This window comes from Anser brachyrhynchus, assembly GCF_964034855.1.
Source record: "Anser brachyrhynchus genome assembly, chromosome: 6".
Taxonomy (NCBI): domain Eukaryota; kingdom Metazoa; phylum Chordata; class Aves; order Anseriformes; family Anatidae; genus Anser; species Anser brachyrhynchus.
Window position 1 is genome coordinate 8,256,009 of NC_137700.1, and position 19,652 is coordinate 8,275,660.

General features: G+C 37.9%; 1 protein-coding gene across 3 annotated transcripts in view; it reads left to right on the forward strand.

The window, feature by feature from the left end:
- Positions 1 to 19,652, forward strand: part of ADK (adenosine kinase) — a 293,154-nt gene that overhangs the window by 199,809 nt on the left and 73,693 nt on the right. For all 3 annotated transcript variants that reach the window (XM_080598116.1, XM_080598115.1, XM_080598117.1), the window contains exon 7: positions 15,867 to 16,037. In XM_080598116.1, coding sequence (XP_080454242.1) covers positions 15,867 to 16,037 — 171 coding nt within the window. The remainder of the gene's footprint in view (positions 1 to 15,866; positions 16,038 to 19,652) is intronic.

Below are 19,652 nucleotides of genomic sequence, written 5' to 3' on the forward strand. Positions count from 1 at the left end.
GATGTGATACACCCACTCAATACCACGTTCTTTGGCCCAAGTGTCTATAAGGTTGTTTCGGAAATGAGTCCCATTGTCCGACTCAATTCTTTCTGGGGTGCCATGTCGCTATAGGACTTGCTTTTCAAGGCCCAGGATAGTGTTCCGGGCGGTGGCATGGGGCACAGGATATGTTTCCAGCCATCCGGTGGTTGCTTCCACCATTGTAAGTACGTGGCGCTTGCCGTTGCGGGTTTGAGGGAGTGTGATGTAATCAATCTGCCAGGCCTCTCCATATTTGTATTTCAGCCATCGTCCTCCATACCAAACAGGCTTTGACTGTTTGGCTTGCTTGATTGCAGCACATGTTTCACAATCATGAATAACCTGTGCTATAGTGTCCATGGTCAGGTCCACCCCTCGATCACGAGCCCATCTGTAGGTTGCATCTCTACCTTGATGGCCTGAAGTGTCATGGGCCCATCGGGCTATAAATAATTCACCTTCATGTTGCCAGTCCGGGTCCACCTGAGCCACTTCAATCTCAGCAGCCTGATCCGCCTGCCGGTTGTTTTGATGTTCTTCAGTAGCCCGATTCTTGGGCACATGAGCATCTACATGGCGTACCTTTACAACCAGGTTCTCTACCCGGGCAGCAATATCTTGCCACAATGCCGCAGCCCAGATGGGCTTGCCCCTGCGCTGCCAGTTGTTCTGCTTCCATTGCTATAACCACCCCCACAGGGCATTTGCTACCATCCATGAATCAGTATAGAGATAGAGAACTGGCCACTTTTCTCGTTCAGCATTATCTAAAGCCAGCTGGATGGTTTTCACTTCTGCAAACTGACTCGATTCACCTTTTCCCTCAGCAGCTTCTGCAACTCGTCGTGTAGGACTCCATACAGCAGCTATCCATCTCTGATGCTTTCCCACAATATGACAGGACCCATCAGTGAACAGGGCATATTTCTTCTCATTTTCTGGTAGCTTGTTGTACAGTGGGGCTTCTTCAGCACGGACCACCTCCTCTTCTGATGATATCCCAAAGTATTTGCCTTCCTGCCAGTCCATAGTAACTTCCAAGATTCCTGGGTGACTGGGGTTTCCTATTCGAGCCCGCTGAGTAATCAGTGCAACCCACTTGCTCCATATAGCATCAGTTGCATGACGTGTAGAGGGAACCCTTCCTTTGAACATCCAGGCTAGTACCAGTAGTCGGGGTGCCGGGAGGAGCTGCGCTTCAGTACCGACCACTTCCAAAGCAGATCGAACTCCTTCATATGCTGCCAATATCTCCTTTTCGGTTGGATTTTAATGGGCCTCTGATCCTCTGTATCCCCAGCTCCAAAAGCCTAGGGGTCGACCTCGAGTTTCCCCAGGTTCTTTCTGCCAGAGGCTCCAGGTGGGGCCATTCTCTCCGGCTGCGGTGTAGAGCACATTCTTTACATCTGGTCCTGTTCGGACTGGCCCAAGGGCTACTGTATGAACTATTTCCTGCTTAATTTGTTCAAAGGCTTGTCGTTGCTCAGGGCCCCATTCAAAATCATTCTTCTTACGGGTTACTTGGTAGAGCAGGTTTACAATCAGACTGTAATTTGGAATGTGCATTCTCCAAAACCCCACAACACCTAGGAAAGTTTGTGTTTCTTTTTTGCTAGTTGGTGGAGACATAGCTGTTACTTTGTTGATCACATCCATTGGGATTTGACGACGTCCATCTTGCCATTTTATTCCTAAAAACTGTATCTCTCGTGCAGGTCCTTTAATTTTATTTTGTTTTATGGCAAAACCGGCCTTCAGAGGATTTGGACTATTTTCTTCCCTTTCTCGAAAACTTTCCTCTGCTGTGTCACCCCACACAATGATGTCATCAATGTACTGCAGATGGTCAGGATCTTCTCCCTGCTCCAGCGCAGACTGGATCAGTCCATGGCAAATGGTAGGGCTGTGTTTCCACCCCTGGGGCAGCCGATTCCAAGTATATTGGACTCCCCTCCAAGTGAAAGCAAACTGTGGCCTGCACTCTGCTGCTAGAGGGATGGAGAAAAATGTATTAGCGATATCAATTGTGGCATACCACTTGGCTGCCTTTGATTCCAGTTCATACTGGAGTTCTAGCATGTCCGGCGCTGCAGCACTCAGTGGTGGCGTGACTTCGTTCAGGCCACAATAGTCCACTGTTAGTCTCCACTCACCATTAGACTTTCGCACTGGCCATATGGGACTATTAAAAGGTGAATGAGTCTTGCTGATCACTCCTTGGCTCTCCAGTTGACGAATTAGCTTATGGATGGGAATCAGGGAGTCTTGGTTGGTGCGATATTGCCGCTGGTGCATAGTTGTGGTAGTGATTGGCACTTGCTGTTCTTCGACTCTCAGCAACCCCACAACAGAAGGGTCCTCTGAGAGACCAGGCAAGGTAGACAACTGTTTAATGTCCTCTGTCTCCAAGGCACCTATGCCAAAAGCCCAGCGGAACCCTTTTGGGTCCTTGAAATATCCTCTTCTAAGATAGTCTGTGCCAAGGATGCATGGAGCATCCGGGCCAGTCACAATATGGTGCTTTTGCCACTTATTCCCAGTTAGACTCACTTCAGCCTCCAATACAGTTAACTGCTGGGATCCCCCCGTCACACCATAAATACAGATGGGCTCTGGCCCTTTATAGCTTGATGGCATTAGATTACATTGTGCACTGGTGTCTACTAAAGCCTTATTCTTCTGTGTGTCTGACGTGCCAGACCATCGAATCCACACAGTCCAATAAACTTGATTGTCCCTTTCCTCCCCCTGGCTGGAGGCAGGGCCCCTCTAGTCCTGGTCAGAATCTTCGTTTCTGTGTTTAAAGGACTGCCTGCTGGAAGTTGGAGCAGCAAACTTTTCAGAGAACCCCTTTTTCCCGATTGTTTTCTTTTGCAACTCACGTACCCAAGCCTCTAGGGTCGCGGTAGATTTTCCATCCCATTTTCTCATGTCCTCTCCATGGGCACGTAGGTAAAACCACAGGGTGGCACGGGGTGTGTACCCACCATATCGTCTTCCTTGCATGGATGAACTCTTACCCCTAATAGCTGAGACACTGGTTTGTACAGGTGGGAGGAAAATAAATTCTCTTTAAGTTGGTGGACCTCTTCAGAAAGTTTCTCCAAAGAATTCTCTTTTAGTTGGTGGTCACTGGTTCGTTCAGGTGGGGAGGAAAATAATCTCTCTTCAAGTTTGTGGACCTTTTCAGAAAGTTTCTCCAAAGTATTCTCTTTTAGTTGATGGATGCTTTCAGGTATCAACCAGGACATGCATTTACACAGTTCATTTGCAAAATATATGCATTTTTTGGTGTGGTTTTCAAGGTAAAATATCTAATTGCCTACATAAATGTTACAGGTATTTGCAGTGCTTGGATGCTCAGAAATAATCTCTTAGAAGCTCGTAAAACATTGGAGTATATGTGCTTTTTCCACACAGTATGTATTTTTCAAATACCGTACATCTGCTGTACCGTAGACTCCTAGAATAATTCAGGCTTGAATGGACCACTGGAGGTTTATTAGAGTGACTTCAAAGGTGGACAGCTGACATGTTCTGTTGTTTTGAATAGTTCTGAGGATATTCTAATGTTTGACCCTCTACTGTGATTTTTTTTTTCCTGTGTGAAACTTCTTCAGATGTTACAAACTCACTGGAGTTTCAGAAATAGTTTGTTTGAATTAATTAATTTCTAACACAAATTTTTAAGAACATGTTAACTCCTGTACATCTCTTAATTTCTTAATTTCCCTGTACACTTCAACATGTAAAGAACAAGCAACTTGAGTTAAACAAGACTAAGTACTTTTAGGACTAACAAACAGAAGAGATGTTATTTCAAAGGGTTATACTGGTCTTCTCAAAACAGAATTGCTATGTTGGAATTATCCCCTTGAATGTATCTTTGTGACCATTAAATAACAGTTTTGGAAGCTTAAGTGAGTCCAAAGAAGTCATCAATTACCAATGATATTCTGAATCGTTATTTGTATTCTGCTTTGTGGTACTTAATCTGTAAATTCATTTGAAACTATAGATTCTCATTTATATGACAGTTTATGAAATCCATTTGTCTGTCATACATTAAGTGGAAAATACTGCCCATATGCTTCCATGGTTGCAGAAAAAAAAAAGGTATAACATTATACAGTGTTTTTAAATTCAGCAGCATGTGATCTTACTGTTAGAAATCGCAGCATGATGTATATTCATCTCTCTCTATATATGTGATACATATATATGTACACATATATATGGGGCAGTTCTTTTCAATATCTTTATCAGTGATCTGGACGATGGGATTGAGTGCACCCTCAGTTTGCTGGCAGACAACACCAAGAAGGGCATCAGGGTGCTGGAGCTTGTTCAAAGAAGGACAATGAAGCTGGTGAACAGTGTAGAGAACAAGTCTTATGAGAAGCGGCTGAGGAAGCTTGCATTTTTTAGCCTGGAGAAAAGGAGAGTCAGGGGAGAGACCTTATCACATGTCTCCTCTCCAATTACTTTCAAGGAGTCTATAGCAAGGTGGGGATCGGTCTCTTCTAAGCACTAAGTGATAAGACAAGAGGAAATGGCCTCAAGTTACGCCAAAGGAGGTTTCAGTTGGATATTGGGAAAAATTTCATCACTGAAAGGGTTGTGAGGCATTGGAACATGCTGCCCAGGGAAGTAGTTGAGTCACCATCCCTAGAGGTATTCAAAAAGTGTGTCGATGTGGTGCTTAGAGACATGGTTTAGCGGTAAACTTGGCACAGGTGAATGGTTGGACTTGATGATTTTGGAGGTCTTTTCCAACTTAAGTGATTCTATGATTCTGTGTAGATATATGATGTACACGTACCTCATTCAGTATGTCTAGAATTTCATTATGCCAGACATTTGTGGTTTTAACAGAATATCTGTGATATGCAACTGTTCCTATCAGAAGTTGTAAGGTACATGACCATTTAGTACTAAACAAATTGCAACATTTGCAGAACGGACCTGTACCCCATTGAACTTGGATACCTATTGATGAAGACTGCATGGGATTGATATGTTTCTAAGGTGGCTAAAGAGGTATTGCCAGAGGCCACGCATTCTTAGTGAACAAATAGGTCTTTGCTGACTGGCTTTTAGAGGTTTCCTGTTCTCAAAATCATTTTACTTGAAAACTCAGAGATGTTTTGCATCAAGAAAGGTTGGTTCTCTGCCATAATTTGACCACTTAACTTGATCTTTTATGGCTTTAAAATTGTTTTTAGAAATATTACACAAATGGGAAAAAAATTCTGCAATACATTTCCTGTATTTGTAGTCTGATTTTCTGCGGTGGCCAAGGAAAGTGACAGGAGTGGAGTTATTTTCAAGTAGAGAAGTACTGAAAATAGCAGAAAATTAAAACTTATCCGGAGCATTCAAACATCTTGGATAGCAGTATAAATTGAAGCCCCTACTGAAATATGCTACTCCCACATTAATGTGACATGACAAAAAATAGTGTCTTAGCAGAGGAGTTCTCCCAATGTTGTAAGATCTGAGAGTAAAAGACAAACGCTGCTCTCCCTGGTTGCAGTAGTGGTCCTGCTATTAAGAAATGGTTTCTGAGGTGTGAACTAATGAGCTCATTAGAAACAGAAACTTCATATAAGTATTATTTGGCTCGAATAAGCTAATAGTTAGAGATATTCCCCCCCACCTTTGAATGTGAAGAAAGAACTCATTCAGACTGTAATAATTAATGCTAAGCACTTGCATAACACTTTGTGTTCAAAGTGTTCTACAGACAGTTATTACCCAAATTAATTTAAGTGAAAATATCTTCATTTAGAGTTTAGTAACCATCCATGTTTCAACTTTATTTCTTAATAATTATTAGCATTAGCATAGGTCCTGACCCTCATTTATTTGTGTGTTCAGAAACAAAGCCATTCAGGAGTCTCTGCATAATGAAAATTAAAAGCCCAAGCAATAACATTAACGTTCTTTTAAATAATTAATTTTAATGTGTGAAAGTGTGAGCAATAAATGTTTTATTGTAAATCCTGATGTGGTAATTAATCCAAGTGATTAGGACTTAATTGCATGTTCCTAGTAAATATTATATTTGCTGTGAAAGAAGGTTTTTTTGGAGTTCTGATTCTGGAGCTAGACTTGAGAAAAGAGTGGTAGTTAAAAGGAAATGTTCATGCACTTATATTTAAAATTGGTAAGTTGGAAATTAAAATACATCCTTTATTATTTTAACAATTGCTTTTTTAGTTCTTCTGAGCATTTTATTTTACTATGCACTTAATTTTTTGCCATAATGTTGCTTACACATTAAATATATCACAAGGGTATGCAAGCTGTTAAAATAAGCTAGCAAATACCTTTTGGAGCCAGGGAAGGTATTTGTTTTATTAATCATTTACTCCTTAATTTGGAAACAGCAAAAGCCCTGTTATTCGATAAAGCTTGTCATTAGTTTCATACAATGAGTAAGTCTTCCTGTAAAAGATGATAGTTCCATGTGTGCTGGTTGTGAGTTGAGTAGCCATATTACACAGCAAGTGAGTTTAGATCTCCACTGAAACTTCAGAGCTGTTCTGGATTTTCACTGACACAATTTATGGAGTTTGTATCCTTCGTTGTACTCTGTTGTTTTCCCCAGCAAAATGACATTTTATAAATACATTATATGCATCTGTGGTTCTATATAGAGCTCTGTTTTGCCCATTGAGAATCTGCTCTACTTAAAGGACTCACTTAAAGGATGACTTAGCCTTTGAATTGTACAATAAGTTTCTGAAATCATTTGTTACCTCTTGATCCTTTTTTTCCTTCTTCGTACCTACTGTGCAGCAGTATCCGTGTAGTCTTTCTGATGATATGATCTTTGTTAGTGAAATAATATGCTCTTTCTTTGGGGCTCTTAAAATATGTTCTAACAATAATGGTAATGACTTTGATTAATATTTAATCCCCGTGCTGCTATGTTCTTATAATTTACAAGATCTCAAAGGTGGCTGGGGGGAGGGAAGAAAGGTTTCTGCCTAAGTGTTTCAGTATGAGAGTACTTAGGGAAAAGCATGACTCTTTTTTAATCTTGTATGTGTTTTCTAACCTGAATTTAGGTAAAACCTTTCATAACATGGGCATGTTGTTGATGGAAACTCATAAGGTATAGAAGTCATGCTGGAGTTAGCTTATTTTTCATAGCATTTTACTCATTCCTGTATTTGTTTATATTGCATAACAGTCATCATTCCTCTGAATCATCTGGGAATGCGAACACGGAGGGCACAGACGCAGTAGTGTATGCTGGTACAGAGCCGGAAGTGGCTGAGGAGTTTTTTCCTTTTTTATTAGCAGGGGAGCTAAAATTTGTAAATACAGCAGCGCAAGCCCGGATTCGTTTCGCCCTCCACTCCAGAAGTCACAATATTGGTGCGCAGTGTCACATATCATGTATCCAAAAAGTCTCTTGCATGTTATACAGCAGAAGAATTGTTATGGTTTTCAGCCCAAGGAACATTAAAGACAAAATTCTTCAGGAAGCAATACTAATGCACAAGCTTTGAACAGTTCTCCCCAAGACTTTCTGCATTTTTACAAGATCTTTGGATACCCAGTGATAGTGATTATCTACTAATACAGCCATGGTCAGCCACTGTTTCAGTCTTTGACTGTTTTACCTGTACTTATAAAATAAACCATTGTGCTGATACAGCACATTTGATTAAAAAGGTGCTCATATTTTTTCTCTTCTTGTTCAAGGCTATTTGAATAAGCTAGAAATAGACCGTTTTATGTTTGTTTGTAGAGCTCTCAAATTGAGGATTAACTGTCTAGAGAATTAGAAACTCTATGCATTTGTAGTTACGTAGATTCTCTTAATTTACTAATATACTGTAAATATTATGTACACACCAAACTTGAGTGAATTCAACATATGGTTGATGTTTACATAATTAATGAGATGCCAAATTACATTAATGTAACTAGCCATATACATAAAAAGCAAATGTTGCACAATCATCAAGAGCCTAAATTAACCATACCTTATTCTTTACGTCCTGAAATGCTGCTTTGCCAGGATAGGAATTTTGTTCGAAACTGTGGAAATTAAGTTTGAAAATCAATTATCTCAATGTTCCAAACATCATAAATAATATAATTGCCAATGTTAAGATTTCTGGTTATTGTTTCATTAAACAATAATTGGTATATCTGATCTTACTTTCTGGTCTAAAAACATTATATGTTTTGTTGGTTTGTTTGTTTTATAGATCGGTTAGGCAATGCTAATTTTAATGAAGAATTGTTTTAGAAGGATGAAAGGTGAAAGAGTTTCTCTCTTTAGTCAACAATTTAATTAATGTTTTGAGATGCATTGCTTTCTTGGTAAAGATTCAGTTGTTTTTCAACGAAGAAAATGTGTAGCAAAATGTTTTGAGGGTACTAAGAAGAAAAGTGCCTTGCTCTTGAGCATAGCTTGTTTGATTTGCAGCTTATATTTTATTAATGGTAATACCCTGTACTTTATAATACCTTTCAACATAGAATTTCAATCATTTCAGTAATGTTAAGTAATTAAACCTCCCACTGGTTCTGCCAATGGAGGTGTATTTATCATTATAACTATTTTGCAAGTGGGCAAACAGAGGCAAAAAAGGCCGAGTTACTTAATCAAAGCAATAATAAAAATCAGGCTTCTGTCTCTCAGATGATGTTTCATTAATAGTTCCCTCCAAAATTTGTTATAAATTAAGTATGAATAAAAACAGAGATCTTACTCCTTGAGCTTAATAAACACACACAAAACTCTGTGCTGAACTGTGGAAATAGTACAGAGATCTTTTGCTTCCTCACAGAGGGGCAGACTTCAGGGAGCTATGTCTGACCATCATCTTAAGATCTTAATTCACGTTGCCAATATGAGCTTAAGTATCTTTGGAGTTTCCAGGGAAATAGGAGATTTTTTTTATTTGGGATGACATTTCCCTTCACCAAAACTAGGTATATTACTGCTCTCTCACACGTGTATACGTCTACACCTCATTGTTTAAGTTTTCATCCGTACATTCTGCAAGTATACGTCTTACAAATAAAGTCACACAATTATTTTGTCCTAAATATGACTTGGTGGAACTTCCTGGGGAATGCGTAGTTTAATCGATAGTATTCAGAACAGAAAAAGAAGTCCGAATTACTTAAAATTAAAAAGAAATTGCTAGTATATATGTAAAATAATTATTTTTTTTAACATACAATGCCAAATATTGGAGTTTTTCTGCTACTGTTGTAATCTGATAGATACTAATATGGCAGCAATCAGAGTTCACTTCAGCAACAAAGAAGCTGTTCAAATCTGAAAGCAATCCTCTCCTTCTGACATGTTGGCACCATCATAGAGGAAAATGTCACGGTCAATATAAGCACATTTACTGACAGTTAGGTTTTTTCCTATGTTACTGAAAACTGTTTGAAACTTGGCTTTTATCAAAAACAGAAACACTGGCCACTCAGAATGATAAAACAATAGTTTACAGCTTAGTCATTTTCCAGTTATAAAGCAATACTTTCATAAAAATAAACAATGCATACAGGAACAAGCCAAAACAATTACTCAGAGAAATTGTTGCATTCTTGCTGTCCTTGCTTTCTGATTTAAAACAACTGTCTCCAGTAGGAACTGGACAAAGAGCAGCGGGTTTTGTTTCATTAGGTAACTACTTGCTGATCAAGATAAAATATAGTTTGAAAATGTAGTTGAAACCACGTAGGTGCTTACTAAATTCCTAAATAACCTATTACATGAAGAACAGGTACACAGATTAAAATGACTTCCATATATTTCACAGACTGGACGTTTCCCAAATTATACAGAGCTTTTGTCCTTCCTAGAGGAAGTAAAAAAATGACTTACAGAACAAGCACTTTCATTAGTAAAATTTATGGTGTTTATCTGATTTGTGTAGTGGTGTTTGTTGTTGTTGTTGTTATATCTGGAGTTTTTTAGTGTCAGGAGGATTTTAATATCTATATCCTTTCGTACTCTTCTGTCATACCTCAGGAAGGAAAGTACTTGAATGATTTCAGGCAGTTGCAAGTATAAATGCTCAAAAGTCAGGTGAAGAGGTAAGGGGTCCAGTAAGCCTGATAATCTGGCAGTGCTGCGTGTACAAAGTAGAGTAGCCAGATAGTTTGGTGTTACAGATGCAGTTCTCTATATTGTTCTCTGCTCTTTTAAACTCCCAGAAGTACTAAGATGAAGAACTTTTGCTCTAACTTTCCAGGAAGATTCCTTCTGTTTCCTGTTCTGAAGGGAGATGATTTCTTTGTCGGTCTCACAGTGGGTGGGATGTGAACTACACCCAATCTGTGCTCCATGCACTTCAGAGGCTAGAAGACATGGGTCTCTCACGTAGAAACCTTGTGTAAGTGGTTCTCTCTAGAGCAGTGACCCAGTGATTCATTCTCCATCCCAAAAATTGCCGTGTGTTGCGTCTTCACTCCTTCCAGGCTCTGATAGCTCTGCTGGGCTGCAGCAGACAAAACTGATGGCGGAGCAGAGGAGAAGTCTCCTCTGCCCAAGTGCATGGCTTAAAGTTCTCTTTGTGTACAGAATATGGGAAATGTAACCAAATCCAAAGCTCTGACTTGGTTACATCTGCAGTTTAGCAGAGCACGTTCTTTTGGCACCTGAGCAGTCTCGCTGATTTTGCTGGAACTGCCAGAATACTTGAAGTTGGATGATTTCTGTAGGGCTTTACTGAATCACGGTATTTATCAGCACTGTCACTGCGGAACTGTCAAACTTTTAATGTGCCTGAAAAATTCCAGCCTTTAGATGGATGAGGTTGTGATGTCATCATTTTTATGTAAATACGTGCCATAAAATAATTTTGGATTAAATGATGTGCTCCTTTCATGTTGGCAGAATATAATTCATCTTTAATGGCAACAGACTGTTGTATATGTGTATCTGAAAGTTAAATATTTTGATTCACACTTATGATGTATTGATTTTACATTGTTACCAAATGGTATTTCAAAATCAGTTCAAAATGCCATAGTTCAAAATCTAGTCACTCATAAAGTTATTTTCTTGTAAACCACCCTGAAAGTGGGGGTGGTTAGGAGAGGGTAAGAGGTACAAAGAGAAGGCAAATGGAAGGATTTCAGAGGGTGATAGGTTTGAGAGCAATCTTATTTTTTATCATCTCTACGTGTTCTTATGCAAACATTGCTTCTGTGGTATTAAACAATAGTAAATCCAGAAATGCAAAGCTGTTTGTTATCATCTCACTCTGGATTTGTCTAAACGTATACTAGAGTCACAGTTTTCAGTTTTTGGCTTTAAGGAAGTATTCATTGGTTTAAAAAAGAAAAAAAAAGAAGAAAAAAAACCACCTTGATCCTCATTGTGCAAACATTTACATGTATGTAATGCAGATGAATTCAGTGTGAGTACATTTTTTCATGTGAACAAATAATGGCAAGACTGCTCAGTTTGGACAGAACACCTTATTCAGTATTACTTTCACCAAAGCCAGAGTAGTTCTGGCTTCATGAGATACTTCGGCACTCTGATTCTGTGCTGCTGACACTTCTGACACCCTTCATTTGCTGCACTCACATCTGCTAGTGCTAGTGCTACATGAGCATAGTGTAGGTCAGAAGAAACCTTTGGGGTTTGCATGTGATAAAAATGAGAGAGATGCAAAGACACGTCGTTTATGCATAAACCCACCAAATCCTTTCAAAAACACTAGTAACTATTAAAAAGAAGATATGATCATAAAAGACTGTCCTATACTCACAGTACCTGGGTACGATTTAAAAAGGTGCATCAAAGAATTCCTGAGTATTGCAAAAGCAAGACAATGTCATATTCTCTCTTGACTTTGTCTACTGCTGTCATGCACATCTTAATGTTGAATTTTAAAAGCTCTTAAGTTATAACCAAGCTACTGTATCTCCTGTAACCATGTGTCTGCAATAACAAATGTGTTTTACTTATTTTTTCCTTTTTATTTCTCTTTTTCCCACCAAAGGACTGTATTTAAACAGAAATACTTGCTACAATGAATGAGAAAAGTATTTTTGTATTTCGTGTGTTTATACATACAAACATACATATAAATAATTCAGTATATCATCCTATTTTCCTGATGTATATAATAGTTCAGCTTTGCTCTTTTCTGCTTTTTTGTGGTACAATGGTACCTTCCTCCTGCCATAGAGAAGAGGCTTGTTACAGTTTGAGCAGCAGAAAATAGTGGCACATCTTGAAGCAGTAGCATCTGGTATTCTCAGCCTCAGTCAGTGCATGCCAAAGGAATACTGTGTGCTGCAAATATGTCTGATAGCCTTTAATGTTTAATAGGTTTTTGTAGTACGATATTGCTCTCTTTCACTTTCTTTTGACTGCACTGCCTAATTATCATGTACTTGTATGTACTGCATTCTTTCACAAACATAAATACATGCACAGTAATTTAATTTCTGATACAAATGCAAGCTAACTTTCCCAGGCTATTGGAATTTCTGTATATTAAGCAATTGACTCATATTTTGCTTACAAGCATTTTTGTTACTATTTTAATAATCCTTTGGTTTTGAGGGTAAAAAGGTTCCCAAAACCCTCAGGAGTAAGCAGAGGTGTGTAGATGGGTATAGAATATTTTTGATCATCCTCTTAATCTTCATGTTAGTGGGAATAGAACTTCTTTGTGAACTACAAAGTCTTCTAGATTAGTGGTCTTCGTCTTGTGTTTTGGGAGACTTGGAACTGTCAGTAAAGAATCCACAAATGTGGAGGAGAGAGAGGTGAGATCACATGTACTACTCTACTACTACACATGTACCAAGGAAAATCTCCAAATTAGTACTGCTATTTAGAAGGAGGAAAAAAAAAAAAACAAAAACAAAAAACAAAACAAACGAAGAAGAAGAGCTTAAGAAATCAAAGGTGTAAACCCAACCTGTAGTCCTCCAACTCCTAAATTGTCCTTATTTGACATAAGAAAACCTTACCGTCCTGTCCCAGAAGTGACACATGGAAATCCTTATTCTCACACTCAAAGCTAGTGTTGGCTAACAGTTAATTTCTGGACTAGGTGGGAGCAGTTGACTTGCACATTCCTTTTTATACATTTGGCTGGACAAAAGGCAGTGGCAGCTGCAAGAATACGAAGGCTGTGGTTCTGAGGAAGATATGGAGTGACATTTTTTTTGTTGTGAATCTCAGTGAGGCATAAGAAAACCTGTTTATTTTGGAGGAGTTCATTCCTGTTCAAAATTGTAGCATGCTACAGTAGAGTGGTCTGTGGCTTATCTAGTTTTAGTTCAAACAACAAAAGCTGGGTTCATGTAACAGTAATGCTGGCCATAGCTGTAACTGGAGTTCCACTGAAAATAGAGTCAAACTCCATTTAAATACTTTCAGGGGACGAGGGGAATATCTAATTTGCTTTCTTTAAACCAAGATCTGTTCAGTTCACACTTTATACATTTTCTTCCTGCTTTATTAATTCCATTGTGTGAATTGTACTGCTACAACTTTTTTGTTGTATTTCTACAACTTTTATTTGCAAAGAACTGTTATACTTGGCAAAGTTGTAGTGAGTTCTCACATATACAACTCTTAATTTCTGTATTTTAATATCAAATAACTATTTAAATAAAAATATAAAATGAAAAGTTCGTGGAAGACTGAAATTAAATGGCAGAAATGAGCTTTAGGAAACCCCAAAGACAGAGTTGTAGCTTTGAGAGAGTTCTAGCCCTCTACTTTGCAGGATCTGAAAAAGCAAGCTCTACTATCTGCATCTCAGTACTTGTTGCCTTTCCAAAGGAAAATGGAGTTGGATGCAGGCCTGAGTTAGATCTCACGGGGATAGTGTTCTGTACCTTAAATTACAATCAGATGTATTTTAGTCCAGATGAAGTTTTCGGTCTAAAATTGGTAAGAAGCCTAATTATTTGACCAGGTTACTATTTACACAGACCACTGTATAGCAATCTGTGATTTATCCACAGCTGGCAACATGTTAACCTTGAAAGGTTTTTATTTTGTGTTTGGAACAGTATTTAAATATCCAACTCTGTTCATTAAATGAAAAACTAAAAGATAGTAGAGATTGCTATGGAGACAAGATGTTATATAAACTGTTCATTTTAATTCTTCAGAATGTAAAAATAGCAAAGAAACTTGGATGTTTACAGGCTTCCAGTCGTTCAAGGTACTGAGTAACTCCACAAGATGCAAAGCATTCTTATGCACTTTGGACTTTTATTGTCTTGCAAAATCTGGGCATGATTCGCTACAAGCAATCCTGCATTCACTAGACTGGAAAGCGTGGGGTAGGGAGAAATAAACAGGAGACTTTCTAAGTAGTCTTTAACCTATAGACTTTTTATTATGCTATTTTTCCAGCAGTACGATGCCTGAGATGATCAGTTAGCTGAAGTAGACAGGAGAAAAATATAGATATGCTATGATCCAAAGACAAAATAATATGGATAAAACCTGGAAAATACAATTGTTTCCCTGTTGTACCTTTTAGAGTGGCAGTGTTACAGATAGAACTGAAATGGGGTTTTATTTGTGTGTCCCCCCCAAAAAGATTGTTGTCTACTGTGCCTTACAGATTTTCTCTGGCCTTAAATTTAACCCTTGCTGCTCTTGCTTGAAAATGATTGTTATTCAGTGAGTTTTGAGAACAGTTCATAAAACTGCTTTTAGAATCATAGAAATAGAACACATGATGTTTGTTTAATTAGTGTAAAGACCAAGCCATTGTCTAATTAATAGATTAGTGAAACTAGGGAATCTTTACATAACGCCTGGAATACATGCAGAAAAACATTGCCTATCGGGGTTTGAGGTAAGCGTGTGCAAGGCTAAATTCAAACTGGCAACCTTGAACTGTTCTGCGTATGGGGTTGAAATCACCATTCACAATTTCATAGACAAATTCAGTTCTGTTCATTCTCTGTTTCATTTTTTGATTCTTTGTATTTATCTGTGATAACACTGAGCTTGGGGAAGAAGAGATCTTGAAAAATCATTTCCCTAGGTCTGTTAGCAACCAAGAACTTTATTATTAAAGAATGAAGGACAATACTCTTGGGGAGGTGATAAACTATATTGTTACATTTTTAAAAGATGTGGTATAATGGAAAAGAATTATCTTTAGCGTAAAGATCGTAGCTGAATGTCCCATTGAGACTGTGGAGTCCACCTCTGCGTCGGCTGAGGGGCAAGAAATGCAGGTCTGCTCAGTTCTGATAGCTGACAGCATCACAGTCGCCCTTCCTGTTTGCACTTGCATCCCTTTACAAAGTCTGTGGTCGTAGGCAAATAGGCAGAAATGTGAAAACCCATAGGGTTTTCTAGTAGGACAATTACAACTACTACAATGACACCATACTCAACAGACTTGTTAAAAACAAGGTAGTAATTTCTCAGGCAAGGGATTTCATTCATCTCCTAGCTGTGTGTAAGCCATCTTATTGGACATTGGAATTAAGCAGTGCAGTCTTATTGACTGTTGTTATATAAAGGGCCATTTAGAATTATAATGTAGCACCTTTTAAAATACAAACACTAGTCTTAGCTGCCATGGAAAAGGAAACAACATACAGTGCAGAAGTAGTGGGTTATGTTTAATTTTAGAGCGTTGTCATTCTCAGCATATGCAGATTCTTTGTCACTTCTGTAATTTCTTAATGGAAAGGCAGCTTTTAGCCATAGTTTTTTGTTTGTTTGTATATCTGTGCATATATATGACAGAAAAGTTGGGTTGGAGAGACCTTACAGAAGCAGCATACTTAATGTGGTTCCTGATTTGAAACTATTAAAAATCATTTGTATGTTTGGATGTTTGCAGGGATTCTTCCTGACAGTTTCACCAGAAGCAGTATTAAAAGTGGCTACTCAGGCTTCTGCAAACAACAAGATCTTCAGCTTGAATCTTTCTGCACCGTTTATTAGCCAGTTCTACAAAGAGCCTATGATGAAAGTCATGCCCTACGTTGACGTCCTTTTTGGAAATGAGACGGTGAGTCTTAAAAAGTATTTGCATCTCTTGCACCTGCTTGTTTGTGTCTAGAAGCCTGCTTTTTGGTTTTCCTTTACATAGAGAGAGAAAGTCACCATCTGAGGTGTCAGTAGAGAATGAAATCCGCAGTCACTGGACTGTGAAATTTCAGTTGATGTCAAATGTGTAACTTGACCTGTCAGAGGTTTGCAACTTGCTTGTTTTAGTGTGGCAACACATGAACAAGTTACTCTAGATTAAAAGAGGAAATGTCCAACACATTGGCCGTTTCCTAATAGCTGCCTGTATGCATGATGTGCTCACCCAGCAGTTAAATCTCTGTTGGAAGAAAAAAATATGAAGGGCCACTGCAGAGCTGCTGAAGTGCTGCAACTTGTTTCCATACGCATACTCCTATTCTTGATACCATTTTCGGTGATGAAGTAGAATCTTTGGGGAGAAGTGGTAGGAGAAAGCTAAAAAACATTTAATTGGTTTAGAAGGCTCTCATTGATTTTTATGGTAGATAGACTGGTGGTGCATCTAAGGAAGGCTTATCTTTGCTATGCAACAGTTGGGAAACAGATTGCATGAAATTCTGCCTGGAAGTCCCTGGTAATAGACCAGCAGAATTCAGATTTCACTCATTGTAGTGCTATCACTTTTTGATTTTTTCCACTTCAGAAAGTGCTTTTAAATATTAGTTTGCTCGGCACAAAATGGTTAAGTAGATAAATAAATCTTTGAAAGTGTGATATACCTAAATGAAGTGTTGGCATGTCTCTCAAGATTACTACGTTAGTACTGGAAAATTATGGAAAAGTTACTCATTCCTGTTAGTGGTTATTCCTGATTGTGACACAGAGTTCCACCAACACAAATCAATTTTTACACAGTTTCTGCATCTACCAGTTAGGGCCTAGCATTATTACAAATACAGTACCTAAAGAAGTATTTTTAAAATGGAGAATATGGTAATGTGTTTAGATGCAGTAGGATAAGAAAAAAAAAATAACTGTAGCTAGCAATATAGAAGTGGTGTTTTCTGGACATTTTGCTGCTATTGCCAATTTTTGCTTTAATTAAGTCTTTTGCAATACAGTCCTTACAAAGATGCTACTGAGCATTTGGATTTCATAGTAGCGTATTCTAAAGAAAAAAAAAGTCAGGTCTCACAAATTAGGTAGACCAAGTCTAGTCAATATTTGGGTGGAAGAGGTTCAGAGTAACTTCGGGGATTAAATATTGCTGGTCTTCTATATAGATATTGTCCCATTGACCTATTAGGAGAATTCATATCACAGGAGTTCATAAGGTACTGTTTCTCAGAAGATAAAACATAGATTGGTACTACTTGTATATTTGCATGCTTTGTAAGCAATAGTCCACTATACTGGCAACATTCCAGTTTTGGAAATTATATTCAGTCTACCTTAATTTCCCCTGCCATTTGAGTTTGCTATGGTATTTTTCACCTGCTGTCATAAAATACTGTGTAGGATTGTTGTGCATATTAAAGTGTGAAATATTCCCTGAATTTTCTTTGTATAATTTCTGAAGCGTCCTGTTGTCTTTCAGGGTAAAAGACACTATTTAAGCTTAAGTGACCATCCTTAGACTTGTCTGTACCATATGTAAACACTCCGGAGTACCAGCCTTTCATGGTATACTTTTCCTATCAGTTAAAACCCTGGTCATCTTTTAGTCTCTGTTTTCCACTATATAAGCTGGACATTGCTACTTTTGAGATGTTGAAATGATATTCACAGTGGTTTATTCTCTTGTCATTCTGTGTGACTTGAAACCACACTCTTGGCACAGTATACTTCCAATTTATAGTAGCTGCTGTATCTTGTGATTGTCAGTCTTCCTGCTCTCTGCATATGGTTTGTGGTAAAGAATAGTTATAAAACTCAAGAGAAGCGTACTCTGACATGTTCTGCATTCTGGTAGCTTCCTTCTTTGTTTATTGTTCCTATATTTATTTCATCTGCAAGTACATTCAGGACTTTGTGTTTATGTATGCCTTGATGGGGAATGAACCTCCCCAGCTAGTCAACACTAAAATTTTGCCCATTTACTGTGATTTCCTTTTGCTTTTTGCTATGTATTCCATCATTTTTGCAAGTTTAGTTAAATACTTAAAGTGAGTAAGTTAACATATAAGCAAGACATACTAAGTTGTGTCATTGCTTTTTATTAGTACAAACAATAGACTCAGACATGGTTTTTATTCTTCTTTATGTTTATCTTCACTCCACATTATAGACCAATACAATTTGATTGTTAATCACTGAGCTGTTTATTTTTTTTAGAGTAATATAAAAAACATCCAAGAACAGCAAAATTCCAAATTACTGCCATTCCTAAACTAAAAACAATTGGCGAAGTGATTTTAAATTACATCTTCTACTAAAAAATTTACATCTGAATGGAGATTGGTTATTTCAAGTTTCAGCCAGATGGTAATTAAAATGGGCAAGTTATAAACCTCTTGGAATAAATGTTCTAGTTCAGAATGTAAATGCCAGCATACCCTTAACTGCGATGGAGACATTGAATATCGTGATAACAACTCAATACATTTATCAGTTTCAGCATTAGCTCAATGACCGGTGGTGTTTTAATCATTGTTTTAAATCCCTTTTATGACTAGCCAAACATCTTGCCTTGGATTTTGATACTTATTAACTGTACTTCATGTAATAAATTTAGTACAGAACATTCAGAATAGGAATAATTACATGTTCATTGCTGCTAACCAATTAGGGCCATTCTGCAGTTATTATCTAGCAATACATGACTGGAGAACTTGATTATTGTCATTGCTTTTAATTTTTATTAAATTAAGTTTTTTTAATAGTGTCATTTTGCAAATGATTCTTAACAATAATACCTTCCAAGCTACCATAATCACTGGATAATTAACCTGCCAGGATTAAGCACACTCTACTTTGCCTCAGGATTCTTAACTCTCAAATAAGGTCAATTATCTCCTGATGATAACTGCTTTGTCACAAGTTGCTGCTTAATTCGTCTGTAGAAGCTCACCTTAGAATACATATTTTACAACTCAAAGAAACTTAAAGTAACTGAATGGTCAAAGGAGTGAAAGCCTTTAAAATTACATCCCTACATAAAATTGTGCAATGTTTCCTGTGCAGCAATTACCAGGCAAGTACAGGAGACAAAATTTGCATCTATTTCTTTTCTAGACCACTTTCTCAGTTAGGGCTAAAACTTACTGTCTCTGATGCACTTTGCAACAGGGTCAACCCAGAAAGCAACACTTCTGTCCTACTTTATTTTCATCAGAGAATCCATAGAGAAGTAAGTAATGGCCACAGGAACATGCACTCCTATTTCTAGTCTCCCCAAAAGATGTAAGTTACAGTAGCTTTTTTTCAGGGAAGGGACTTCTTCTGGTGGGAAAGGTTCTGTGTTGTGGAATATGTAGCTGGGGATAGCAGTTTCTTTTTGTTGGAGTTCTTCAGAATTCAAGGGACTCTACAAAGCTTTCATATGATTCATCCCCACATATGGCAGTCATTCACAACTCAGAGAGGAATATTTATTAATGTATTGATGTGGTAAAGATATTCTGGGTTGTCTTCCTACGTGCAGTCAGGATACCAC